This window comes from Candida orthopsilosis (assembly GCF_000315875.1).
Source record: "Candida orthopsilosis Co 90-125, chromosome 6 draft sequence".
Taxonomy (NCBI): Eukaryota; Fungi; Ascomycota; class Pichiomycetes; order Serinales; family Debaryomycetaceae; genus Lodderomyces; species Lodderomyces orthopsilosis.
The window spans coordinates 543,948-564,965 of NC_018300.1; the positions used below are offsets into that span (position 1 = coordinate 543,948).

A 21,018-nucleotide genomic window follows, 5' to 3' on the forward strand; every position below is an offset into this window, starting at 1 on the left:
CTTTCATATATCAATTTTTGAAGGTTCTTTTCCCTAAATAAGTAAAAATTGTGGTTGTATATAAATTTGATCTCTATTGTTTACTCAAACCGAACGAGGGAAAATAAATAATATCTACTCATTTCATCGGTTAAATAAAAATCCCTTCATTTTCTTCCCTTTATACCATTGTTGTTAACCAAGAAATTCCTACATCCATGCAACATGTCCTTCAATAACCTTGCCTTCAATGTTTCAAAGTCAACCCCCACAACTTCCACCAGCAATACCAACACTACATTTTCTAAGGCAACTATTTCGTCATCCAAGGGTAATTTTACCGATTCCCCAACTCTACAATCGTCCTCCTCGGCTGACAGTAAAAGGGAATTTGCAGGACATCTGGCACCGATTGAAGAATCGGAAAGCCTACACAAACAGCCATTCACCAAACATCCTCAATCACAAGCTGCAACCTCCCATAATGAACAGGACAGCCACAATATTGACCATGTATCATTTAAGGCATCTCCATCGAGTTCAAAATTAGGTCTCAGCCCCACTCTTACTGCACCAGCTGTAGTCACCATTGATAACGAGGCAAAAAATGTCAAGACTAATGGGAATTCGAAAACAGATTTGATTGGGTTGTTCGACAAGTTCGACATCAAAGGTGAACGAATTGTTCATCGTGGTAACGCGGACAAATCTAAAGCTTCGGATGACTTGATCAGTTTGGATGGAGAAGAGGTCGCTTCAGAAAAACAAACAATTGAGGAAGAGCAGGACACGGAGCACAAACTCGAGAAAATGGAGCTGGGTGATGGTGACGCTACTAAGGAGACATCTTTCCTCACTGAAAAGGATAACGAAAAGCGGAAACTAACTGTGGAAAAGATAAATAACACTGCCCATTTATTGATGACCATACAACCTTATTTCCCTCCCGAGGAATCGACACTGTCGATAGCTTCAAACACTGAGGATATTGAACAAGAACAAAGACTGAAGTTTCCTCAACTGCCTAGTAAAGAGAAAACCAGTACAACTACTGATCATGCCACAAAAATAAGTGACGAAGATAAGGCGCTAGTTCAACCAAAACCAGACAATGAAGCACAGGTAGATAGACTGGCCCTTAATGATCGATTATCGGATATAGCACCAAGCCACACGGAAGTACAGGATGGCGAACACCATTCTAATGTTGAGTCTCGCGACGATCAATTAGCTCAATTTGAAGGAAGTAGTTTTGACAATAACAAAACAGCCAGTGAGACCGCCCTGTATACATCTTCGACATCGCAACCCTCAGTTGCAACATCGCCGTCTAAGACGCCGTTGGCTGATATTACTGGAAATGAAACTGAATGTAAGGGAATTGATGACATAAAGATTGACACTAAGGACCTAGGCTCATCGCAGCCAGAGAGTCCTGTGGGAAAGACTCATTTAAATATAAAATACAAGGTAAACCCAACAGAACAACACCAAGAGTCTCACAAAGCTTTTGATTTTCAGACATTTTTACTACAGATACGGAAGAAGTCAGCAGACCCAATCGTTCGTTATTTGCGATCATTTCTTGGTTCTTATATCAAGCAAGTGAACACTTTTTCTGCTGAGCAGAGAGTTTCGATAATTGAGGATTTCAAGAGCTTTATCAACGAGAAGTTTAAGCTTTATGAACCCTTTGCTTCCATGGATAGTATAGATTTAGAAAATTCACGGGAGGGTTTGGAAAAACTTTTAATGAACAGACTTTATGATTTGTGCTTTCCCCCTGAAGTTTTAAAAAATGTCTCACCAATGTATATTCCAGGACCCTACACTGATGATTTAATCCAAGATAAAAACTTTTCAATGCAATTGGAAAAATACAGCTGGATAAATGGATTACATTTTGATATCGACATGACTCACTTAAGCTCGGTAAGTTTAAAGGATGGACAAGACTTTTTGGACTATGCAACTACCGAATTGAACAAGATTAACAATTACCGTGCTCCAAGGGATAAAATTATTTGCATCTTAAATTCTTGCAAGATTATTTTCAGTTATTTAAAGATCAGCCATAAAGAGACCAATGCAGACTCGTTCATTCCTTTGTTGATTTTGGTCATTATCAAGGCTAAAACCGAACATTTAATAAGTAATATCCACTATATTGAAAGTTTTCGAAGTAAAGAGTGGCTTTCTCACGGTGAAACCAGTTACTATCTTTCTTCAATAGAAGGTGCGATTAGCTTTATCCAAAACATGACTAAAGATGATTTAACGATTACTAACGAAGAATATGAGGCACATATGGAAGCCTGGGAGGCTCAAAATAAGCTCAAGGAGAAGCAAGAGAGAGAAGAAATGGAAAGACTTCAAAAAATTGAATTGAAGCGCCAGGAATTACAAGAGAAACATAAAGAATCGGAACAGAAGCCTCCCACTCCAAAACGTAAACTATCACAACCTCAACCACGTCATGTTCATGCAAGTCCTTTAGAAAATGATGAATCATCACAAGCGGGAACTAATTTGACTCCTTCAAATGTGCTATTCTCAAGCGCAGAATTATTGACAAAGTCGATTTCTCAGTTTTTGTCACCACTGCCGCAAAATGCAAATACACAAGACGCAAACACGCTGGGCAGAAGAGACGAAAGGTTTCCTCCAATAAGTTCCCCTCCTCCTCCTGCTTTGCCTCCAAGAAAACCGCTGCGTTCATTGCCTCGTGCAGTGATAAACGAAAGCGACAACAATACTCAATACCAACCTAAGGCTCCCACAGAAGACGAAATTGACACAGAGCAGATGAAAGCAGCGTATGACATTCTTAAAGATGTTTTTCCTACATTGGACACTAACATTTTAAAAGATATTATCTTTTTACACAAAGGTGATGTTGAAGTATGTATTGATGCATGTCTACCTTTGGTCGAGAATGAGTAAAGCGGTTATAGGAACCTGTTTAGTTTTTCTTTACGACATAGCTCACTGAATGCATTTTTACTTTTGGCGCTAATCTCTCGTGTAAAATATTGACCGAAGTTACATTGCAGAGTGGACAATTCCTTAACAGTGTTGAGAGCGACACGAGTGTGATCATATCACGCAAGATATGAGCAAAAGGAAGCATGTTGGTTGTGGAAGTTGGCAATTCAAACCAGCCTTTGCTATGTTAATAATCACTCACTGAGTATGAACTTCAAAAGTAACGGCTTTGTGTCTCCTTCAACAAAGTCAATTTCTTCTTATCGCTGTTTGGTGCGCATTCCGAATCTACAAAGGATTAAGACTTGCCGCATTACAAAACTTCAACACGCACCAAAATTCAAGGATCTTTATACCCGATTAGGTCAAAAATTTTCAGTATATCGACAAGACCCCAATTTTCACCCAAGCTATAAATACCAGGCAATTCGCCTTGTTTAAAAAGATGAACTGAAATGATTTCGCCATCATAAGACTCCAATTCTTTGTGTTAGTAAATCAATACTATCAAAATGCCTATGCAATATAAGCCAGCCGCTGAAGCACAACAAGCTAAACCACCTCAAATTCCATCCCCGGGTAACAATTCATTTTTGGGTGACATTTTCACTTCTGATGCTCCAAAAGACAAGCAGATATCCGCTGGATTTTATAGACAAGAAAAGGGAGAGCCGTTAGTGTACAAATATGATTATGATGAAATGAAAATCATTTTGGAGGTTGAAGGAGAATATACTTTGACTGATGAAACTGGACATAAGGTTTCGGTCTCTCCTGGTGATGTATTCTACTTCCCAAAGGGTACAACAATCACTTTTGAAACTACCGGCTATGGATTAGCTTTCTTTACTGGTTTAAGACCAAATGGTACAGCATAAATAGTTTTAACAAAAAATATCTTTTTCTACTGTAACAATTGTAAAAAATGTGTGTCGTATAATTCTTGTGGTGTCACCTGATGATTTGCGACATGCGAAATCGAACACTCTAGAAATTGAATGAACGCAAATTTGATAATCAACACTGGTACAACACGCACTATAAACATGCCAATTGACTATTCTAAGTGGGATAAGATAGAAATCTCTGATGACTCTGATGTTGAGGTTCATCCAAATGTAGATAAGAAATCTTTCATCAGATGGAAACAAAGAGATATCCACGAGAAGAGGATGCAACGAAACATTGAGATCAAATCAATCCTCGTGCAGTTGACAATGTATGCCAAATTAAACGAGAGGGTCGACTATTTACTTGGACTGTTAAGTCCTGAGCAGTTGTTGAATAGCGAGTTGGTCTTGTCCACTTTGAATGCGGAATTTGATCCAAATGAGAAGTTCGACTATGAAAAGTTGGTTGCATCCAAAGGTGACACATTAAGAAAAGGGTTACAAGATTTGAAATTTGATAAAGAGGAGATTGAAAACACACCTCCTTATAATGAAATGATTGAAGACTTATTCATTCAAATAAAAGATGATCACGCTGATGCCAAAACGAATGGCGAAAGGTTGGTTGACTACTTGAAGGAGCACAGGGCGAAAATCGATGATGTATTGAGTAAGCAGACTGTCAAGTTAGATGATTTATTAAACCAGAAGGCGCAACTTATTGTCAGTGATGACCTCCACACTGGATTTGATCGGTCATTCATGAACAAAGATAAACCCGAAGAGGAGAAGGAGAAAGATAAGAGTAACGAAGAGGAAAACAAGAACAAGACCATAGAAAACCAAGGCAAAAAAAAGGCGACTACAAAACCATCAACTACAAGGCCCGCTGGTACCCCAAAAGGGACTATTAACAACCCGTTAGTGACCCAATCTGATGGCGAAGAGATTGAGAAGGCGTTGTTGGATGCTCTTGAGCTTATGCCTGAAACTGACAAATTTGGTACTATCGATTCAAAGAATTTAGCCAAATCCGCCGATTATTTGATAAAACACACTAATATATGTACAGAAAAACAAAAGGATGCTTTAATAATGTTAGCTTTTGATGCTCAATTGGACGGTGACACCAACAAAGCTAAACAAATTGTTCACCAATCGTTGCTTTTGCAGTACGTTGCACAAATCAAGGGTAATAACTCCTCTCGAGATGATACGATTCGTGCAATCAAGTTGCTATTCACAAAGTTTCAGAATGACGAAAAAGTAAAAGGCTTTTTCAATGAAGAATACGCCAATACGGTCAATCACATTATAGAGAGGTGTAAAGTGATAGAACAAGAACAAACAAACAATGCAAACAACGACGAAGAAGCATTGATTCAACTAAGGGCATTAGATGAAAACACTACTTTGACTGTCAATATTCCGGAAGAAGGAACCAAAGAGTATGAGGTATTTAGCTCAAAATTACCTGCTGAGTTTCAGAGTGCGATTAGAACCCAAAGTTTGGATGAAGTGAACAAAGAATTTGCAAAATTAAAGGTGAAAGATGCGGAAAAGATATTAGAAATTTTTAATGAATGTGGGGTGATTGGAATTAATGGCTACTTAGAAGACGAAAAGGAATTTGAGGAGTTGAAGAAAGAGTTCAATGAACAAGAACATGAAAGTCAGGAACAAGTGAATAGCAACGATATAGTTGACTAGATGCAGCTCAGCTAGAGCGAACAGAAAGGAATATAAATGCTTAGGTCACGTAAATTATAAAACACTGTTTATGTTTCTTAACTCGGCTTATTTGAATTACAAAGAGTTTGTTCCTTTTTTTTATCAGCCTATCTTCTGGCTAATTTCTGTAATGTTTCCATGAGTGCACTATTTGAACTCAGTTGTTGTGAGTTTCTAGCCTGGTTGTAGTTACCTGACTGTAATTGAGAAAGTAAGACACTGGGCCCAGAATCTGGTTGCTGACCCGTATTAAATCCTTGAGAAGGGTTTTGGTGAGGTTGCGGAACATTGCCGTAAGGGCGATTCCCAGATCCATAATTAGGAATCCTTCTACGACCTCGATCGCTGTAGTTTAAAGGAGATGGCTGTCCATATGCTGCGGGTGAAGAAGCCTGTGCTGATGCTGGTACTGGTACAGCCGGAGGTTGGTTTTGCGAAGGAAAGGAGGCAGGTGGTATCCCTGGTTGAATTGGTTGCTGCTGTAAGAGACTGATCATACTCTGCACTTGATTTGCGTCAAGCGATTGCAAAGCTTGGGCAAGATTTGGTTGGTTCAAGTTCAATGGAGGTTGATGTGGAGAAGAAAATTGGTTGAAAACGGGTTGTTGTTGGTGCTGAAAACCATACGGAGAATTAAATTGCGCTTGTGGTTGTTGCAGTCGGTTAAATGGAGAGAATTGAGTTTGAGGAACTTGGTCGTAAACTTGTTGCTGAGGTGGGGGAAACTGTTGGTGCTGATTGGAGTCTGGCCAAGGCTGCTGTGAGTAGTTGTTTTTATAACGACTGTAGTTATCGTGATTGAATCTAGAATTATTTTGATGGCCATGTCTTCCTTTACCCCGCCTATTATTTCTACTGAAATTTCCTTTGTTCCTGTCATAGTAATGTTGCCTATTACCCCTGTCGTGGGTATTCTCATGGTAGCTGGTGTCTTGAGGATAATAATGGGGTGGATTACCGCCATATTTGGTTAACTTGGCTTTTGCCATAACTTCAGCCGCCTCTTCTGGGTCTATATCTGCATACTCATCAAACTTGATGCCTCCATTTAGTTGCTCTTCATAGGTTTGAACATCAACCTTGTGCTCTTTGATAACACAAGCACCTAAAAATCCCGAGTACGCGGCTTCACTGAGTACTTCAGTGATGTTTTTCTGCGTCACATCTTCAGTATCAATCAGTACTTGACATTTAGCAAACGCCTTTTTAACTTGTCTTATGAAAAATACCGACGATTTTCCCGTGATGTAAACGATACAGTCTGTATTACCCTTTCTTTTCTTTGTTACAGGCTCATCCTCGGAGGGCCTTTCTCTTCCGCGTGAACTCAAATTGGGATTATTTACTTCAGGGCGTCCAGGCCTCCTAGACTTTTGTGGCTTTGAAGCATCTAACCTCAACACTTTATTATGCAAGGGCACATCTGTCTCTCCCTCAACACAAGCTAAACAAGCTTCAGCGGTTCTAAATTGGATAAAACCGTATCCAGCTTTGATAGCTATTTGAATTACCTCCCCATATTGCTTGAATATCCGGAACAAATCCTGTTTAGATATAGTGTTTGCTGGTAAGTTTCCCACAAATAATCTCAGCTTGTCGGGAAATTCGTCCCAGTTCTGCAAATCCATATAATAGTTCTCCCTTTCAATGAACTCTTCATATTCTTTCTCCTCTTTAAGCGTCAGGGGTACGGTAATGTTTGGTCGACGACAGAACTCGCTGACTGGAACCAAAGGGATTGGATCCTTTAACTGTTTAAAGGGTTTATTGTAAGAGTATACCTGGTCGTAATTTATTTTACTCAAGTCAATTCCACGCTCATTTAAAAGTCCTTGAATCGATTTGACTTGTTCTTCCTGAGGCATTTGCAGGAATTCGGGGTCATTGGCAAAATCGCTTTGCATGTAGACGTTATAAGCATCGCGTAATACCTCTGCCATCTCTCCCAGCGCATTGATTGGGGCAGTAGAGGGTACAGACTTGGCTGTCTGTAATGGCTTAGGAGGCAATCCTGTAGGTGGTCTGCTAGGCAAAGATGGTGGACCCACTGGCTTTTGTTCAACTTCAGGGTCATAATCATCTTCGTCGTTAGCTTGCGCTTGAGGTTGATAGGTCTCGCTGTCTGATTTAATAGAGTCGTCTACTGACTCTTGCGCAGAATTCTCCGCACCGGATGTTGGTAGATCTGGTTCATAAACGTCGTCGTCATTTTCAGAAGCTGCTTGCATTTTTCTTTGCTCATATCCGTCACAATAATCCGCATTCAATTCATCCGGGATAAAAGACTCGGTCTTCGGTTCATTTTTAAATTCTTCCAATTTCAGATGTGAAACGTTATCTGGCTCCATTTGTATCTCACTGTTGGGCTCAATGTCATTGGAATCTTCTATAACTTTGTTCGGGCCATCAGGGTTGGCGTGGTTAATAAGATTGCTCTCTAGGTCATTAGCATTTATCTGATTTTCCTGTTGATTTATCTCTAGAGAATCAGAGTGTGAATCTTCCTTTAATTTAATGTCACTCTCAACATGCAAAGAAGTAGGACCACTTGCGGGCTCATATTCCACATCGCTATCTTCGGAATTTGTGTCCTTTCTCAAACTAACAGGATTGACTTCCATATTAATCCTCGCGTACACTGATAATGAAGACAAATATCCAAATAGGTTGTTGTAAATTCTCTCATAAATCAGTGTATTTTTTTCCTCTCATGTAATTCCTTCGTGTGTCGATTCAAAAAATGACTAGTATCATAAATCCCTTCGCAGTTTCCACAAGCTACCTGTTTAGGAAGTCTATATAGTAAAGCTTACGTAATTCAATCCGAATCAAATATTGACTAAAACGGCAAGAATCAAAACATTACAAAATGTCCTTACCAATTTCAAAATCTATTTGTTTGGAGGGAGTTTTATTTATACTTTGAACAAAATAATATCATCATACCGGAAGGTTTAACTAATTAGAGAACCTGTAATTTGACTTCCCGACTATATACAAGCAAATACAAAACATGGCGTTATTTCAAAACTTCAACACCCACACATTACGATCAACTAGAGGATTCAAGCTAAAACAGTCGTCGCCGATATCGAGTCCCCAACCAGTTAGCAACTCAGCCTTTCCTCAGGATCTGCCACAGTTACCCAATCAAAACCAACAACAATATCAACTCAATTCATATAGAACAATCAATCGGGAATCATTGCCCACTAGTGGTCAAACAGTATCATCACATAAGGATATTCGAAGTTACGCTGAGCAAACATTAGGGTCTGATAATGCGTTAATTCAAGCAGTTAAATTGCCACGAGACGAGGATTTAAATGAATGGTTAGCTATTCATGTGGTGGACTTTTACAACCAAATTAATATGTTATACGGTGCAATAACCGAATTCTGCTCCCCCTTAACTTGTCCTCGTATGATTGCAACAGAGGAATACGAATATTTATGGCAAGAATCAAACCAAATACCATCAAGTAATGGATCCAATATCGTATCCTCCCCAAAAAAGCCAGTATCCTTACCAGCTTGTGAGTATATTGAAAATTTAATGAATTGGGTACAAAGCTTCTTTGATAATGATAACATTTTTCCATCGAAGATTGGTGCTCCCTTCCCTCACCAATTTCCAACGTTGGTGAAGACGATCTTCAAGAGATTGTTTAGAATCTATGCTCACATTTATTGTCACCATTTCCATGAGGTCACAGAATTGGGATTACAAAGTCATTTGAATACAAGTTTGAAACATTTTGTATTGTTTGCTGATGAATTTAAACTAATTACAAGAAAAGATTATGGACCATTGGAAGATTTGGTTGACACAATGTTGGATCGGTGAGAAACAAAATTTATAATAGTTGAATTTCTGCCATAATGCATAAATGGTCAGAGGGGTATTGGTTTAATCGAGGTTGTCCATTTGGCTTAGGTCCCATTTCATCAGCAGTGGGTAGTTTTAGTAATTTCGTTAATTTAATGTTATATTGTTCAAGGGACAGGGGTGAATCCAATTTCTTTGTATGATCTTCATCTCTTGACCACGGAACTAACAATAAGATATAGTCGAGCATTCCACTCCACTTCTCAACCCAGTTAGAAAAGCTTGGCTCATTGCGAGATTCAGTAGCATTTTCTGGGTGCACAACTGCATAGCCAGCAGAGTACATTGATATTGCGCGAAGGTCGATACCGTTGTGGGCGTCCTCGAGTTGTTGGATTAGCTCATCCTGCTCTTTTGTAGTGGTGAACAATTCTGGTTCTGGATCCAGAGGATTGTTTGGTCTAGTGGTCTCAGACTCACTCATCCCGAACTCGTGAGATTCCAGTCCTAATTTACCTTCATCACTTGAACTAGGTTCACTACCTTCGGTGCCCCCACTTGAATCCTTCTCCTCCTCCAGTTCACTATCCAATGCCCGCTCTTTTGAAAAAGTATAGCTCAATGAACACCCTAAAAAATTCTTAGCTCGTCCATCGTACTGGACCGGCTTTTCGGTCATTGAAAGATATGGAGCATCAAATGGCTCACAGTTTAGATCGCCTGTGAAGAACGAATAAAACGGCTTCTTATTTCCCTTTATCACAGTCAATACTCGTTGAAATTCCTTAAACTTGTGTAAGAGTATATACATTTGTCTTGTTCGCTCATATGTCCCAAACGGGTGCCAAAAAGCATGGGTTGTGCCTATTATCATGCCGTTTCTTTCCGCCAAATATGGATATTGCTGCACTAGAGATGGTTTGAATTCCAAAAAACACATGAATCCAACATTATTTGTAACGATTCTTGGTTCTGGTAGTCTTGGTTCATTTTGCTCATACTCGAATTCTTGATCATATTTGATATAAGACTGGTGTCTGCAAATGAACCAATCTTGTTTGAAAGCAATTACCAAACCATGATTTTTAGTGTTGTATCGATAAAATTTGGAATCATAACCCAGCTTTTGCAATTCTTCCTGCCAGAAGTGAAGATACTGAATCTTATCGCATTCTTGTAAGCAAAGGATATCAGGGTCGTACCAACGTAATTCCTCAAGCAAAATTCTTGAACGAAGAGACCATTTGAGTATTTTACCATTGGTTGGATATAAATCACGACGGATAAGACATTGAGCCAAGATATTGTATGACATGATTTTGAGACTAAATCTATCATTGTCAAGAGGCTGCAACTGCAAGATAGGTCTTTTGATAAATTCCTCTATTGGTTCAGGTGAATCAAATATACCTTTAGCTTCCTTCTCTAACCTTTCCCGCTCTTTTCTTTCATTTCGTATTCGACGTTGTTCTTCAATATATTGAGGGGTTAGTTTCGAAGGATCAATGGGTTTTTTGGTTCCTTTTCGTTTTGTCATAAAGATGCAATGCAGTGGAGAGGCTTTAGCAAAAGGTTTACAATTTTTTAATGACTGCTAAAAAAATTAGATTCGAGGAGAATTCTTTGCGACCTTTCATAAGAGGGCTACGTCACCAACATTCGACTAGACAACAACGTACAATGGATATAAGCACGAAACTAGACCACCTCCAGAAGAATATTTATTCCGATTTCGAAAGTCTTTTACTGACATTGAATGCCCCAGATGATGACAATTCTGCAACAACAATTCGAACACACATCAATCAAAGCTTGCTCGAGTTTAGGGATTTCCTACGTATCATGAAGTCGACATCAAAAGAAGACTCGACATACCGCATTTACGACCTAAAATACAAGTCGCTTAAGCAAAAGTTTAGAAAAGTGCAGCTTTATCTCAATGAAGAGCAACAAGTGAAAATTCAAGACTATCGATTGGTTCATTTTAACCTACTTCCCGAAACAAATACTGAAACGGGCGATGAATTCAATGGAGACACCCTTCAGTCAGCAAGAGACCAACTATTCTCCAATAGGTCTTCTAAAAAGACAGCTGAGGCTTCAATTGCCCAGCAAATCAACGAACAAAACACCAAAATCACATCATCGTTGCAAAAATCTCGAGATTTGTTATCAACTACAATTTTACAATCGGAATTAAACATAGATGCTATAGATCAGCAAACGAAAGATTTGGCAAAATTGAATGAAAGATTTATCCAATTCGGTGATCTTTTGAACAAGTCTAGAGGAATTATCAAATTCATTGAAAAGCAAGATAAACTGGATCGACAACGAATTTACCTCAGTATGGGGTTTTTTATTTTATGTTGTTGTTGGGTGTTGTATAGAAGAGTGTTGAGAAGACCTTTGAGGATATTGTTTTGGTCATTGTTTAAGATATTCAACATCTTCAATTGGATTGTGGGAACTGGGTCTCGAGTGAAAACAGCCGAGGAACGGGTTGACGAATTCAGCTTGCTTGCCTCAACCACTGCTGTGGCTCTTTCCACTGCATTGGGTGACTTTTCTGATGATTCCTTGACAGAAACTCTAGAGGACATCATTTTAACAGTAACAACATCTGTACGTTTTGCTGATGAACTATAATATAGAGCTATATATTCTAAGGTAATTCTACATTGACATTAGATCCGCCTTTACTTGAAGACTCTAGAGCAGCAGCAACTATAGCCAAATGATGGAAAGCTTTAGTTGGTGGTACCTTGATCAATTTCTTATCTTTTTTCTCAATTGCCTCAGCAAAGTTTTCAAATTCTTGTTCAAAAGTGTTAACTTCATCGATTTCGATTGTTCTCTTTTCGCTTTTGTTTTGACCACTGGTTCCAGTTTGATATACAATCTTTGGTTTACTCAAAGATGGTGACCAATCATAAGTTGCCGACCCATTTTTACCGAATATTGTGAAACTAGTGGATTTATCTGTGGCACCAAAAGCTGAACCATAAGTGAATGTACCAATTACACCCGAGTTTAAATTAAATGTTGAAAACAAGATATCGTCAGTACCACTTTCTTCTCTTAATTGTTTGGTTAATCCACTGACGGATTTGACATTGCCCAATATTTCAGTCAACAAAGCCAATTGATGTACACCACCATCGCTCAAGAACCCACCAATGTGCTCTGGCTTTTGCCTCCATCCAGTGGCCAAGTACTTGTTGTTATCGTTCCAAGGACCCGTAGCATTGTACGTAAATGCGACAATTTCGCCCAATTGGGGAATCACCTCCTCCTTCAACACTTGAATAGCTTTCAAGTATGCCCAGTTTTCCAAAACCAAGATTGGCAAGTCTGTTTTCTCACTCAATTGCACAATCTCTTTAGCTTGTGATAAATTTGCTGCAATTGGTTTTTCAAAGCAAATTGGCTTCTTGTTTTCAATGGCTAACTTGACTGCATCGAGGTTAAATTGTACTGGCAATAGCGCATCAACAAAGTCAACTTCCGGATCCTTGAAAGCGTCTTCCAATGAGTCGTAAACTTTATTTTCAGGAATGCCAGCCTTGGTAGCAAATGTTTCTGCCTTTGATTTGGTTCTGTTGTATGCAGCAACTGGTTTCAAGTTTGGCGATTTTTGAAATGTTGGCAAGTGGGTGTCAGTGGCGAAAATCCCAGTACCGACAACAGCAAGTTTGAGTTGAGAAGACATTTTTAGACTATAGATTTAGGCGGATGACGGTCCACTAGGCATCTTTTTTTTCAGCGAATATCAATCCTTAAATAGTTCGGAGAATTTGTATTCGAACCCCTCGCAACATTGTGGCTTATTTCCTCCACGTATTCGGATAATTTCCCCCCGTTGTAAAAAAAAATGCGTGGGGGATCCTACCTGTAGACACACAAAATGGTGCCACACACTGGTTTCAGTTTATATCAGGACTGTTTAAGTCAATTAAATGCAAGGGGTACGACTTAACAATACAGTTTCTACCCTTGTTGCGCCTCGTGCGGTCAAACATTATCTCAGCAATGCACATCAATTTCAAAGTGGTGTATTGCCGTTTTACCACATAGATATAGTCTGTAATTACCTTTTCGGAATTAACCAACTGCGTTTCTAACACTTCGTAATACATCTTCTTGTACCAAATTAAATTGAGTTTGATAAACTGTCGACCAACGGAAGAAAATATAGCAGGATAATTCTGCTCCTCGTTCATGAACCAAGATATCATTAAGTAATTAAATGCGATCATGAGATCCAGCAAATCAATCTCTACAAGTGACAAAACCGAGAGACGAATCTCGATGGTCGAAATTTCGTACAATATGTTTGGTGCAAACACTGAATCCTTGCAGACGAGGGAAAACGTATAGGGGGAAGCATCAGATATATTGATAGATGTATCATACTGACACTTATTCCAAAATGGTTCGAACTTAGAAGCAATGCTTCTGACCAACTGGTCATCATCTGCAACTGTCAAAAGATGTGAATTGAGATAAAACTTGAAATCTAAAAACATCGTGGGTGCAGGGATAGCTAGACCATTTGGAGTTACGTCGTAGCTGAAATCGAGCTGGTAGTAGACATTTCCTTCCCTAATTGTGATAGACATCTTGGCTGATTTGCAACCAAGATAATGAAGTGGAAGAGAAAAAAATGTAATTTGATAAATCCTCACTCATCATCAATGAGTCTCAAATACACCTTAAGGCAAAACCAACGAGGAATTATATTCGACTTCCCACTGGTTAACATTGAATCCACTGTTGAGAATATTTCACAACTACCCAATTTCAAATCAAAGCTACGTGCATTATACAAGAGATTTTATAAACTTCGCAAATTTGAATGTACACCAACTTTATTCAAGGTTGGTGATAATCCATACCTAACACCAGATATCAACAGTGAAGATTATGTTTCATTGGTTAAGAGACATTTCAAACATGTTGACTACAATCTCAAACGAAAGAAATTTCTAGGGCTTCTGCCACTTTCAGAAGATCAACTTGAACAAAGACTTTTCGCTACATTAACGTTTGTATTCAATCACACGGTGGCAGCTGCAAATCCACATGCAGAGGAGCCTGTAGCTACAATTGAGGATGAGAAGAGAGCTAGCTTTGACACTATCGAGTCACAAGTTATTAGCACATTGCTTCGAATGGATTATGATAGTCCTTGGCAGGTCAAATATGATTACAAGTTACAGTGGCTAGATCAATTGGATCAACTACAAAATGATAACAAGCCAAAGAAGAAGAATAAGAAGAAGAATGACAATGAAGTACTCCCTTACTTGACGTACAATCAGTATATGAAGACAGTGATGAGATTGAATGAAAGTTTGGGGTTATGCTTGTAGTCCTGTATATAATGTGTCATATAGAGTAATTTTATTTCACCGAAACCCAATTTAGCAATCCTTGTACTAAAACCATCTTTACTTTCTGACATAGATACTAAGAACAGCAAAATGGGTTGGTTATCATTTGGCTCTCAAAAGACACAAGTTCCACCACCTGCTCCTCCTTTGACTCCACCAAATTTAGAACAACGTTCCCATCAGCAACTTCCTCAGCCTCCATCGAGTGCAAGACAATTAATTAACGATACTTCTGACATTGAAACTACATTAAACCAATTAAGCTCAGATTCCCCATCTCATGATATCAAACTTAAAAATGCCAATGATGCAAACACCTTTAAGGATGCCGACGCAACAGTCGGTGAGTTTATTCATAATTATCCTCCATCCAACATGTTTGTTATAGATGGTGAAAAGGATATTAAAGAAAGTATTATATGTACATCGAATAGAGATGGGGGTAAAACCTGTCTCAAGTTAAAGATAAACTCAATTGAATTGTTTAAGATTATGCAAAAACATGAATACTTTTGTTCATTACCCAACGATATCAATGCTACTTATTTCGAATGTAGAAAAATTAAATAAAGTGTATATAATCTACATTTTTTCTTTATTAAAGACGTTATATTCATTAAAAGTTGTACCAATCAGTTGTATAAACTCTATACCATAAAAGACTCACCACAGCCGCAAGTACCTTTTGAGTTTGGGTTTTTGAAAATAAATCTGGAACTTAATTTATCATCTAACCAATCCATTTCTGAACCAACAATGGAAAAGAGTGCTTTCGAATCTATAAGTACCTTGACACCATCCTGTTCAACAGTTTCGTCAAATTTGCCTGGCTTATCCACATACTCCAAATTATAAGTTAACCCACTACATCCTCTATTTCTAACTCCAATTCTGATCAATTTCGGTTCTGGTTGATCCAACAATGCTTGCAAATGCGATACTGCATTTGGAGATAGTGTTATCAATGCCTTGCGAGGACGCAATGTACGTTTCTTTTTTGGAGCGGTTGCTGTGTTTGTTTTTGGTATCGTTTCTGTAGTCAATGGTTTAGGAGTCTTTTGTATTGAGGATGATGCTGCTTGAACTGCTGGATCTGACGTTATTTCAATCACCTGTGACGGCGAAGATTCAGCTGAAGATTGTGTTGTTTTCGGAGATGAGGTTGAGTTTGATGTCTTCAACGTTGAAGGCTGTACAGAAGAAAGGTTGTTTGTCGTTTTGAACCTCGACGTCCTCAGCCTCCTTACTGGTGCTTTAGATGATTGTGGTTCTCCTTTTGCTTCCTTTGGCGGACTAATTGGTTGAGATGGGAATCCTAATGAGTGTTTTGCCCATTTTGAACCAGCATTTCTATCAATCATTTTAGGTTCTCTAGTTTGATCATGTTGAAAATTGTAAAACGAATCTGAGCTGGATCCTGTACTCGAAGGTATAGTCTGAATAAACCTCTTGTTCTTTTCTTTCAACTCGTGGGATAAATACCTTCTAGTCAATTGTACAGCTGATAATCTTCTGGTAATCATTGTAATTATATGTTCTGTTTCTAAAAGGGGAGAATGTCTTGTGTGCTTGTTGTAAGGAACAAATGTAAACTCTTGGAGATAAATGACAGTTTATTGATATATACCTGTCAATTTTGAAATAAATGTATAATGAAATACTCTATTGATGTATATAAATGATTTATATGTATTGGTTGTATATAATTTTTCCTTTTTCTCCTTTGCTCTTTGTCTCTCCATAAATTTCTATTTCTTCTTCGAAAGGAAATTGTAATAATGTACACGACTTTTACGTTTTGTCATAGTAATTGGTCATTAGTTTGTAGTGAATACATACAAAATACTGTATATAAGAATTGCACGCACAGTAATCTTATTTTACTCTTTTTTAATTGGCCAATACACTGGACAAAAACAAAAAGTTCGTTTCCGAATTAAGGTTAAAACCGAAAATTATTGGAAGGAAAAAGCTTGGTTGAGCCGAACCCCACCCTTAAGATCGAATTATTAAATCATAACTACCTTTATGACAAGTAAGCTCAGCTCAACAAATGGCACAGTTAGTAAGATACAGTAAGAGTGTATACATCTCTACCGTTGTATAGATCAGTGTTTTGTATCTCTGCCCTAGTTTTTCAATGTACAAGGATTTTGGGTCTAAATTGACGCAAAAATAATATACGAATACTCTGACGGTATTGTTTTTCACTAACGAATGAAAGCTGTTTCCATAATCTAATTTTAAGGCATTATCCGTATACCTCTTAACTATCTACCAGTCATTTATGTTTGTGCCATGCTCTTAAAGTGTAGGAGGGCAATTGTAACACGTAATTGCAATGAATAACCAAGCGAAAATCTTGGGCTTCTCGCTTTGGAAAGGTTGAGCAATATGAGGCTAAGCTATTTTTAATTCGATCACTTGTTAACAGCATCAAGGATGCCGCAATTGTCAAACAATGACCATCAACTCAGATCAAATCCCACCCTGTCGATACGAGAGTTTATGGCTGAAAAAGTTGCTTTATCCATACACTTCTTTAATCAATTAAAAGCATGGTTTGCGGAACAATCACTAATAAAGAAAGTTTTGGTTATGCTAGGCTGCATTATTCTCGGCATATTAGGGTTTCTATTCCTCATATTCCATTCATATTTGATAAATCAATTGATCAGTTTATCTGACAAATGGCATGATTTGAAATATGGAAGTGTTATAATATTTGCCTTGGTATTTATGGTGAGTTTCCCACCATTAATTGGATTTACTGCATTAAGTTTGTTGACAGGAATGGTGTATGGATTTCCCCAAGGATGGCCGTTGTTAGCATTTGCATCAGTATCTGGGTGTACTGCCTCATTCCTAGTATTTCGATACCTTTTACAAAACCAAGCAACGAAATTGGTGCAATACAATGAAAAATTTAGAGCATTCGCTGAAGTATTACATGATGATAGTTCGTTGTTGTTATTGTGCTTAATTCGACTCTGTCCATTGCCTTACTCATTATCTAATGGTGCTTTGGCTGCGGTGCCAGAGTTGCCACTTTTAACCTATTTTCTTGCCACGTTGATTACATCACCGAAATTGTTTATACATTTATTTGTTGGTAGCAAGTTGAAAGATTTGGGAAGTGACAAGAGCTCTGGAATGTCGAAGGTTGTTGATGTGATTAGTATAGTAATAACAGGTGGTGCTGCCTCATTAGCCACGTATTTGATTTATGTTAAGATGCAACAAAAGCTTGCTAGTTTCCATCAAAGAGGGGTCATTCACGATGATGTATTAGTTTTTGGAAATTTTGCTGATGAATTGGAAATGGGAAGTCACAATGAGATTGAATTAAATTCTACTGATTTCGACACTGATAATTTCCTAATTGATGATGATGAGGAGGATGAAACTCTGGCTCAAGACAGCGACGTCCATTCACAAAATAGCCACAAGAGTCAGAAAAGTCAAAAAAGTCAAATCACTCATAAAAGTGCAACTGATGGAGATCAAGATCGCAAAAACTTACATAGAGACTAGACTACATAGACGATTACGAAATAGAGATGTATTATTAGCATCATTAAAACTCCTACTTTTGCTTCTAATTCGCCTCCACAGCCTCATCCCGCTTGAGATTAGCACCCGTTTCATAAAATCCAGGGACATTCTTTGAGTTGTAGTAAGTAGCATCAAGAGTCAAGCCGTTGTCGTCAAAATTGTCCCCAATTGATTCTCCTTCATAGATAGTACCGTCCCAACAGTATCTCTCAAAACAGAGACTACATTGCTTAGTTTGCTCAAGACCCATCTTCTCTTGTTCACGTCTGATTATTGCACACCCCACACATGCATCCCATTCTTCATCTAACGTTCCATTCAATCTGGTTGTTGCTGCAAATCCGTTTGAGATCATGTTATTACGCTCTTCCAATGAGTATTCCAACCTAAAAGTAGACGTGTTGGACCAATACGTATATGGACGATTGGCAGTATAAATCACCAAAGGCACGTTGTAGATATCAGACGTCAAGGAGGTTAAATTCTTTGCATTGCAGCCAAAGAACGTTGGCTTTGAAGTCAAATTTAAACTTCTAAACGTCTTTTGATCTGGGACATACGGGAACGGGGATCCTTTTCCTTGTGCTGAAAATTGACGTTCGTATGTCTTGATCAAACTCGTTCCGTCTGGCCACGTCAAGTAGTCGTTTGAGTTGTCAAATGCAAATATCACGCTCAAGTTACGACGAACTAGAGGAACTAGAGGTACTTGTTGACCGTCTTCAGCTCCATCCACTAAGTACAAGGTTTCACTTTTTTCAATTGATGTTTTTGCATCCTGACTCTTGTAAAATGGATTAGGATTGAAATTAGCAACATCAATATCTAACCTTTCGAAGGGCTCATAAATGAACTTATCTAACAATTTCCCTAAAAATTCTGGAAGCTGGGTTGCATTCAATCGACGTACAGCGCCATTGAACAATGAGGAAGATGTACCCATGAAAAATCCAGCATTATCAAATCCATTAATACAAGAACGGTTTTTGGGATACCCATCATCTAAGCGTGTTCCGAGATACTTTGTTTGGACAAATGCCTCTAAAGAAGGGTCCTCACTACCAACCTCATAAGAAGTAAGGGAAAAAACGGTACTGTTGACATTGATCACAGAAGTTCCAGGCTCCCTACCAACCGAAACAAGTATTGGATAAGGTACTTGATAGTGTTGATAGCTAGGCTGGTCAATTACGTCACTAAAGGTATATTCAGCACCAGCATAATTTGAATTCGTGAGTAATTGATAGCTCAAGGCCCAGGCCCATACATCGGTGACACTAACGTCAAATCCGGCCTCTCTTTTTCCCTTGACTTCGTCATTTATCAGTGTCCAATAATCCCAATTACTGGGAATATTATTCCCGTTGGCTATCAATGAATTCTGCAACTGCCAAAGGGTATTTTGGTTTATTAATTCATCAATGGATATCAAGTTGTTGCTAACCAATGATCCAACCAACCATGCCCCGCCCGAAAGACCTGAAATGTAACTAGCAGACTGCAATACACCTCCCAAGCCTTTTCCATTTACAACATTGGTTCTAGAGTCCAAAGCAGCGTATTGACCGGCACCACTAAGCTGTGCTCTGTAACCACCACCTGAAAAAGTAATACCAATGGTTGGGTTCGCCTTGTCGAGAAACGAATCTATGTCAAAATCAGTTAAATTAGCACCTGAAAGGAAAGCCTTCAAATTTGGTTTGGCAACACTGGTATATCTATTATCCACATATTTCTTTTCCTCGGGGTTAATACCTGAGAGGGATGACCGAGTCAATTGGCCACTTGGACATGAAACTGCAACTGGGGCATATCCATGCGACGAGGATGCAAGAATTAGATTTAAAAATGAAAACAAAACCAACATCGCAATTGTTTGATTTGCAAAACTTTGGGGAAAAGTGAATGGAGGGAGTACTTGTCGAAATTTACATTGGAGAACTGTCATGTAAAAAGCTCGTGATTGAACTTGTCCTTCCCACCATTTGTGAACTTGAAATCACAATATTAGCACAGCTGCGTGAAAGCCTTTTTGTCAAAATCGTAAACATGAGAAACAATAAGAGGGTTCAGTTTTGTAGGCGTTATTCCTCGAAGCGTGTGTCATTTCCTAAAGCAAACGATATCATAGACGCCAATGAACAATGGAATCTACTTGATCGCGTAGTTTCCGAATTTGAGTTTTGTTTGTTCACGGTATCAAGCGGATTTAACATTGTATTCGCAACAATCAACGGTTACTGTTTTTTATCTTTGTGATACCGATGTGAATTCTTGAAACTGTGGCACACACATGAATGAATAGTAAATATAGAAGACTTGTAAATATTTTACTCGAAGACATCCGTGAAACAATGGGACAAACGCTATCAACGTAATATCCAAAATAATTTTATTGTTCATTGTAATAGAAGAAGGTGTTGTAGATCTAGTACCGTGGTAAAAGAGATTTTTAAGCAGGGCAAAGTGTAGCTAATATACGAATACAGTTTTGGGATCTAGCTCTATAAGTGGCTTTTTCAGCAACTGCCAACTTTTTCAATCTTACGAGTAAAGCAAAATGTGCTCACTTCATGTTTGAATTGGAAACGTATTGGGGCCAGTCCTATAAAAGTTTCATGGTTTTATCTAGATCGCTTTGTACAACCTACTG

At 38.5% G+C, this 21,018-nt stretch overlaps 14 protein-coding genes across 14 annotated transcripts; 8 read left to right on the top strand and 6 right to left on the bottom strand. All coding sequences in view use genetic code 12, as the record gives it.

The window, feature by feature from the left end:
• Positions 1 to 204: 204 nt before the first annotated feature.
• On the top strand, positions 205 to 2,922 carry CORT_0F02610 (Vps9 protein; the record flags this gene model as incomplete). Its single annotated transcript, XM_003870565.1, has 1 exon — positions 205 to 2,922. One exon carries the CDS (start codon positions 205 to 207, stop codon positions 2,920 to 2,922), a length of 2,718 nt encoding a protein of 905 aa, XP_003870614.1.
• Positions 2,923 to 3,476: 554 nt separating this feature from the next.
• CORT_0F02620 (hypothetical protein) lies at positions 3,477 to 3,842 on the top strand (the record flags this gene model as incomplete). Its single annotated transcript, XM_003870566.1, has 1 exon — positions 3,477 to 3,842. The coding sequence occupies one exon, from the start codon at positions 3,477 to 3,479 to the stop codon at positions 3,840 to 3,842; it is 366 nt and encodes a 121-aa protein (XP_003870615.1).
• A 120-nt stretch (positions 3,843 to 3,962) lies between these two features.
• On the top strand, positions 3,963 to 5,564 carry CORT_0F02630 (Cdc37 chaperone; the record flags this gene model as incomplete). Its single annotated transcript, XM_003870567.1, has 1 exon — positions 3,963 to 5,564. The coding sequence occupies one exon, from the start codon at positions 3,963 to 3,965 to the stop codon at positions 5,562 to 5,564; it is 1,602 nt and encodes a 533-aa protein (XP_003870616.1).
• A 128-nt stretch (positions 5,565 to 5,692) lies between these two features.
• CORT_0F02640 (Nab3 nuclear polyadenylated RNA-binding protein) lies at positions 5,693 to 8,206 on the bottom strand (the record flags this gene model as incomplete). Its single annotated transcript, XM_003870568.1, has 1 exon — positions 5,693 to 8,206. One exon carries the CDS (start codon positions 8,204 to 8,206, stop codon positions 5,693 to 5,695), a length of 2,514 nt encoding a protein of 837 aa, XP_003870617.1.
• A 392-nt stretch (positions 8,207 to 8,598) lies between these two features.
• On the top strand, positions 8,599 to 9,432 carry CORT_0F02650 (Mob1 protein; the record flags this gene model as incomplete). Its single annotated transcript, XM_003870569.1, has 1 exon — positions 8,599 to 9,432. One exon carries the CDS (start codon positions 8,599 to 8,601, stop codon positions 9,430 to 9,432), a length of 834 nt encoding a protein of 277 aa, XP_003870618.1.
• A 10-nt stretch (positions 9,433 to 9,442) lies between these two features.
• On the bottom strand, positions 9,443 to 10,951 carry CORT_0F02660 (Ngl2 protein; the record flags this gene model as incomplete). The annotated part of the gene is made up of 1 exon (XM_003870570.1): positions 9,443 to 10,951. One exon carries the CDS (start codon positions 10,949 to 10,951, stop codon positions 9,443 to 9,445), a length of 1,509 nt encoding a protein of 502 aa, XP_003870619.1.
• A 50-nt stretch (positions 10,952 to 11,001) lies between these two features.
• CORT_0F02670 (Sec20 protein) lies at positions 11,002 to 12,063 on the top strand (the record flags this gene model as incomplete). The annotated part of the gene is made up of 1 exon (XM_003870571.1): positions 11,002 to 12,063. One exon carries the CDS (start codon positions 11,002 to 11,004, stop codon positions 12,061 to 12,063), a length of 1,062 nt encoding a protein of 353 aa, XP_003870620.1.
• Positions 12,064 to 12,079: 16 nt separating this feature from the next.
• On the bottom strand, positions 12,080 to 13,126 carry CORT_0F02680 (hypothetical protein; the record flags this gene model as incomplete). Its single annotated transcript, XM_003870572.1, has 1 exon — positions 12,080 to 13,126. The coding sequence occupies one exon, from the start codon at positions 13,124 to 13,126 to the stop codon at positions 12,080 to 12,082; it is 1,047 nt and encodes a 348-aa protein (XP_003870621.1).
• A 214-nt stretch (positions 13,127 to 13,340) lies between these two features.
• CORT_0F02690 (hypothetical protein) lies at positions 13,341 to 14,036 on the bottom strand (the record flags this gene model as incomplete). The annotated part of the gene is made up of 1 exon (XM_003870573.1): positions 13,341 to 14,036. One exon carries the CDS (start codon positions 14,034 to 14,036, stop codon positions 13,341 to 13,343), a length of 696 nt encoding a protein of 231 aa, XP_003870622.1.
• Positions 14,037 to 14,060: 24 nt separating this feature from the next.
• Positions 14,061 to 14,789, top strand: CORT_0F02700 (hypothetical protein; the record flags this gene model as incomplete). Its single annotated transcript, XM_003870574.1, has 1 exon — positions 14,061 to 14,789. The coding sequence occupies one exon, from the start codon at positions 14,061 to 14,063 to the stop codon at positions 14,787 to 14,789; it is 729 nt and encodes a 242-aa protein (XP_003870623.1).
• A 111-nt stretch (positions 14,790 to 14,900) lies between these two features.
• Positions 14,901 to 15,380, top strand: CORT_0F02710 (hypothetical protein; the record flags this gene model as incomplete). The annotated part of the gene is made up of 1 exon (XM_003870575.1): positions 14,901 to 15,380. One exon carries the CDS (start codon positions 14,901 to 14,903, stop codon positions 15,378 to 15,380), a length of 480 nt encoding a protein of 159 aa, XP_003870624.1.
• A 77-nt stretch (positions 15,381 to 15,457) lies between these two features.
• CORT_0F02720 (Isa1 protein) lies at positions 15,458 to 16,333 on the bottom strand (the record flags this gene model as incomplete). Its single annotated transcript, XM_003870576.1, has 1 exon — positions 15,458 to 16,333. The coding sequence occupies one exon, from the start codon at positions 16,331 to 16,333 to the stop codon at positions 15,458 to 15,460; it is 876 nt and encodes a 291-aa protein (XP_003870625.1).
• Positions 16,334 to 17,252: 919 nt separating this feature from the next.
• On the top strand, positions 17,253 to 18,344 carry CORT_0F02730 (Tvp38 protein; the record flags this gene model as incomplete). The annotated part of the gene is made up of 1 exon (XM_003870577.1): positions 17,253 to 18,344. One exon carries the CDS (start codon positions 17,253 to 17,255, stop codon positions 18,342 to 18,344), a length of 1,092 nt encoding a protein of 363 aa, XP_003870626.1.
• A 64-nt stretch (positions 18,345 to 18,408) lies between these two features.
• On the bottom strand, positions 18,409 to 20,313 carry CORT_0F02740 (Plb2 phospholipase B; the record flags this gene model as incomplete). Its single annotated transcript, XM_003870578.1, has 1 exon — positions 18,409 to 20,313. One exon carries the CDS (start codon positions 20,311 to 20,313, stop codon positions 18,409 to 18,411), a length of 1,905 nt encoding a protein of 634 aa, XP_003870627.1.
• Between the last annotated feature and the right edge of the window lie 705 nt (positions 20,314 to 21,018).